Genomic DNA, 4,909 nt, shown 5'->3' with positions numbered 1-4,909 from the left:
TGAGAGATGAACGCCAATACAAAGTGAACAGGTAACCAATACATGCTAATGTGATTTGTTAGTGTACTTAATTATACAAGACAGTAGACATGATCATTGGTCACTAGGTTTCACTTGCTTTAGGATTTCTCTGTGACAACCTAGCAGTTTGGGAGAGTCAGAGTGAGTGAAGATTAATTCATCAGACTGTTCCAACAGATGTTCCTCAGTATGATGAGAAGTCTCAGAGGTGAATGAGAAGATGTACTGAAACTCTGCCTCGCCAAATATGGTGCAGTATCAGCTTTAATAAGTACTGTATAACTTTTTCTGTGTATAAATAATGCTATAGCAGTTTTGTGGTAAATTGGGTGTCAGCACTATTTTTTTTTAAAAGAAAAGGGAGAAAGAAAAAAACCAAAGAAATTAAAAAAAGATCTACCAAAATGGAAAAAATTCTAAGAGGTAAGAAAAGCCACAGTTTTGTCTCAGACAGAGTAGACTTCCTGGGGTCTCAGGCCCTCCTCAACCACAACCTTAACACCCTTTTTTCCTGGTCTTTATCCAGGATTAGCTCAGAGGATGTCAATGTGTTGACCGTGTCACTTTTACCCAAACCAGGAAACTGCCTTAGCTACTAAAGCCAATCAGAGCAGAGGTGCACAGGTTTAAAAGTCCTGTGAGGTCACTGAGTGCTCACCTCCTTCATCCTTCAAGGGCTGTGTCCACTCTGCCCTCCAGCCTGAGCAGCCTCCTAAGAAGATGGCAACAGCCCTGATTCTCCTGACCTTTCTTCTGCCGCTTGGACCTGGTGCAGGTGAGTGAACACCTGTTTCAGAGGTGCCATCCCATAATACCTCTGTGGAGTCTCTGTCCAGCTCTAGTCAGAAACTTCCTGCACTGAACCAGGAGCTTCCTCAATCTCAGGTCCCAGACCAACCCATACCTGAAGCCTGTCACTGGCTAGATCCTCAACAAGGTCTGAAGAAGGGCGGTGTCCTCAGAGGACATGGTGGGCACTAGCTTCTCCCTGATTTTTGTGTCACCTGGGGAGTGGATCATCCCCAAAGAGAGAAGTAGCATAGAACGTAAGCTTACTAAACAATACATCATTGACCTTACCTGAACCCAGACCAAGGGCAGGTCTAATCATCAGCCAGCAATGATGTAAGGCAACCAGCTGATGAATATTATCATTATTTATTAATCTCCACCCTCAGGCTGCTAAATCTAGAGGTCCAGGTTGACAATATGCCTGTTCATTGCTCTATTTTCAGTTTTGTCTTGGTTGGCCAGTCCATTTCTTTCTGCAGTTACCATCTATTCTCTTTATGCCAGTGGAATCCTCCAGTATCCCTTAGACTATGATTCCAATGAGCTCTGATCCACCATCCCTCCAGCTAAGTAAAAATCATTCTTCCATGTAGCTAATTCTTTTATTGAGAACCTAGGATATGATGGGCACCAGAACAGGAAACTTTAGAAAATCCCTCTCCAAAGAGCATGGAATAAAAGGTGACAAATTGGCAGAAATCAAGACAGGAGAGTCATCCAGCGACCCATTTACCAATAAAGACTAACATGAGGCACTCAGGATGCCCTTGGTCTCTAGCATCATGAGGAAAGGAGTTTGTCCTTCCATGTATTTGTAAAGCAGGGGCTGGAGGACAAGTCCTACCCACCTCTTCTCAGAACAGGGCACTGAGGTGTCAGACTCAGCAAAGATCATTCCATGTACAAGGAATTCTGTCTACAACAGTCTTGGGGAACTGCAGATCTCACCGTTCACCTCTTTCTCCCTCATCTGCTGCTCCCAGACACCTCATATTTTAGCGTTTTCTTTCAGAGGAGATCATCGGGGGCCATGAGGTCAAACCCCACTCCTGCCCCTACATGGCGTATATCGCATTTTTTCATGATGATGGGAAAAGACATCACTGCGGAGGCTTCCTGGTAAAAGACAACTTCGTGCTGACAGCTGCTCACTGCAGGGGAAGGTGAGGAGGAGCAGCTGGTCCATGCTTCCTGAGACCCCAACTGGAGTTTCCACCCTCTACTTGGGTCTGCTCCTCTGAGATCTCACTGCAGGGCAGGGCTGTGACAGTGGAAGGATGACATCAGGGAAACTGAGGTCAAAGGGTGAGAGTTCAGAGCTAGCAGCACAGTTGAGTTGAAAGCAGCTACATTGGTCAGACTACAGCAGTGGCCGAGGTTGAAAGTGCACATTAAGAGTCAATGCAAATGTGTAATGTTTTCTAAAAACCAGAGGAAGTCTTCTGGAACCACTATCCTCACAAACAAAAGAGCAGTGGTTCACACCCTGAGCCCCTTCTGTCTCCTCAAGTCCCCTCAGCTAGAGCCCCACCCTGCCCACCCAGCCTCTTACAGCTCCTGCACTGTGTCCTCTCTCACTCCACATCTCCCATCTACACTCTGTAGCTCAATGAACGTCACTCTAGGAGCCCACGACATCAGGATCCAGGAGGAGACCTGGCAGTTCATCCCTGTGGCAGAAGCCATCCCACACCCAGCCTATAATCCCGAGGATAGCTCCAATGACATCATGCTCCTAAAGGTGAGACTTGCCACTCCATCCACACACCTCTTCCCATCACCTACTCAACCACCACTCCTGGTGCCTGTGTTCTGTTTGCTGCATGGCTTGCCCCTCCCATTTTGCTCTTATCTCGTTTCCTCCCTCCCTCCTACTCTTTCTTTCAAAGGGTCCCAGGCCAGCAGGCTCCTGGCTGAGCTCTTCTCTCCTGCTTCTTCCCCCACAGCTGGAAAGGAAGGCCAAGAGGACTAATGCTATGAGGTCCCTCCCCCTGCCCAGGGCCAATGCCCAGGTGAGGGCTGGGAAAGTATGCTACCTGATTGGCTGGGGGAAAAAGTCCTTTCATGACACCAAAGAAACTAAAATCCTACAAGAGGCTATATTGATCATCCAGGATGACCAGAAATGCAAAATACTCTTCCACCGCTATTCCAAAACCATGTAGATTTGTGCTGGAGACCCGAAGAAAGCAGAGGCTGCTTTCAAGGTTTGTTCAAACATTTGACAGACAAAATGCAGCGAGAGAGGAACCTGGGAGAGGGCGTCAGCTCATAGAAGGGACATCCCAAAAGCTGGTTTGAGTCCCTCTGTGGGTTAGCAAGAGAGAAAGATGGGGAAACATTCGCCATCCCAAAGCAGCATAAATTGTTTCTGAGTGTCCCTAAGGACTTTGGGGGAAACCTTGGATTGAGCTAGAAGGAAGAGTGTGCCCTCCTTGGAGCTGTGGTACTGAGGGAGTTTAAAAACCTGTTCTGGCCCTGACCTAACAGCTAACCTTCCCAGGAGGAGGTAGAGAGGGCAGAGTCAGGGGAAGGAGGCTCAGTTCTTCCTTGGCCTGTCCAACAGGGTGACTCTGGGGGACCCCTTGTGTGTAACAACAGAGCTTATGGAGTTTTATCCTATGGAAAGAACCAGACCATCTCTTCAGGAATCTTCACTAAGGTTGTGTCCTTCCTGCCATGGATCAAAAGAAGCATGAAGCCTCTCTAACAGGTGGTTGAAGCCAGCTGTGACTGACTAGCTTGTCCGGATACAGGCGAGACCCACATGGAGTGGGTAACAAAGGCTGAAAACTCATAATAAATTGATCCGCACATTGAATACAACTGAAGTCCTGTACTATTTGAGTCACCCGTGTGCACTTCAATGGTCCAGGTTGCAGTCTCATGTCAGTTCTGGGCTTTTCTTCCTCCTTCTTCCCCAGCCCCTCCCCTAACTGGAACTTCAGGCTAGATAATTCCCACATATTTATCACTCACACATACATGGTGGTGGTTAGGGGGTTGTTGGTTTGTTTTTAATTTTTGACATAGGAACTCTAGGCTGGCCTGGAGTTTGTTTTGTAGATAAGCCTGACCTTAAACTCACCAAGGTCTACCTGCCTCTGCTTCCCCAGGGCTGGGATTAAAGATTTGTGCCATGATATCCAACCATACACCTATTTTACTACCCAGCTGTCCAAGGTTGACTTTCTTACATCACAAACAAGAGTCTAGAGCACCACTGAGGTGTCGTATACTCAGTCATTTCTTTTCACCCTTAGTCTCCAGAAATGAATCTCCAGAGGCCTAGAAAATCCCTAACATCTCTTGGTCACCTTCATTAATTAAGCCCCAACATTTGCTAGTGAATCAACAAAGCACTGGGGTGAAGGGACATTTGACTCTGGGAATTCCGAAGGCCAGGGGTCATGCTACTGGATAAGTTTCCTGTTCCAAGACCTCCCACCTCTGATTTGTTTGGAGAGAGAGAGAGAGAGAGAGAGAGAGAGAGAGAGAGAGAGAGAGAGAGAGAAGTTTAGTGGGTAGGGAAAGAATATGAAAATATGAAAAAAGGGGAAAATATGGTTGGAAAAATTAAAGGAATTAGCAATGATACAATAAACTTTTATAATTAAAATATAAATGTATTTATTATTAAGAATAATAACAGGAAGCATATGAAAACTGCTCTTCCTCCTTTCTTCCACCAAGCCCTGAAAATGAAATTTTGACCCTTGAGATATGGGCAATGGTAAAAGGTTTATTTAACTTTATTTTTTATGTGCATTGGTGTGAAGGTGTCAGATCCCCTGCAACTGGATCTTCAGACAGTTGTGAGCTGCCATGTGGGTGCTGGGAATTGAACCCGGGTCCTCTGGAAGAGCAGTCAGTGCTCTTAACCACTGAGCCATTTCTCCAGCTGACAATGGTAAAAGGGTATTGTGAGGAAGCTGCTGGGAGCTTCCTGCTCCTGTGTGGAGATGAACTAGTCTAGTCTCTGCCTAGAATCTTATGGAACAAAGACCACAAACACAGTGTCTATGAATGAAGCTGCTGCTGTTGTTAATCCTCCTGCTCTTCCCTCTTCCTTCTCCTTCTCCCCTCCTCCTCCTCC

The 4,909-nt window shown here is 46.4% G+C and overlaps 1 protein-coding gene across 1 annotated transcript; it reads left to right on the top strand.

Moving 5' to 3' along the window:
• Window positions 1-715: 715 nt before the first annotated feature.
• On the top strand, window positions 716-3,523 carry LOC101999876 (granzyme F-like). The gene is made up of 5 exons (XM_013355512.1): window positions 716-796; window positions 1,826-1,976; window positions 2,419-2,554; window positions 2,760-2,825; window positions 3,380-3,523. Exons 1-5 carry the CDS (start codon window positions 742-744, stop codon window positions 3,521-3,523), a joined length of 552 nt encoding a protein of 183 aa, XP_013210966.1. The 5' UTR covers window positions 716-741.
• Window positions 3,524-4,909: the final 1,386 nt, after the last annotated feature.

The sequence above is a fragment of the Microtus ochrogaster genome, unplaced genomic scaffold (assembly GCF_000317375.1).
Source record: "Microtus ochrogaster isolate Prairie Vole_2 unplaced genomic scaffold, MicOch1.0 UNK148, whole genome shotgun sequence".
Lineage (NCBI taxonomy): Eukaryota > Metazoa > Chordata > Mammalia > Rodentia > Cricetidae > Microtus > Microtus ochrogaster.
This window is presented reverse-complemented; position numbering and strand designations above follow the sequence as displayed.

What these genes read in the sequence shown, in the direction of transcription:
- LOC101999876 (XM_013355512.1), top strand. Translation starts at nt 742, where the DNA reads ATGGCAACAGCCCTGATTCTCCTGACCTTTCTTCTGCCGCTTGGACCT. An exon ending in GCCGCTTGGACCTGGTGCAG is followed by an intron (nt 797 to 1,825) that starts GTGAGTGAACAC and finishes GTTTTCTTTCAG; the next exon opens with AGGAGATCATCGGGGGCCAT. An exon ending in TGCCCAGGGCCAATGCCCAG is followed by an intron (nt 2,826 to 3,379) that starts GTGAGGGCTGGG and finishes CCTGTCCAACAG; the next exon opens with GGTGACTCTGGGGGACCCCT.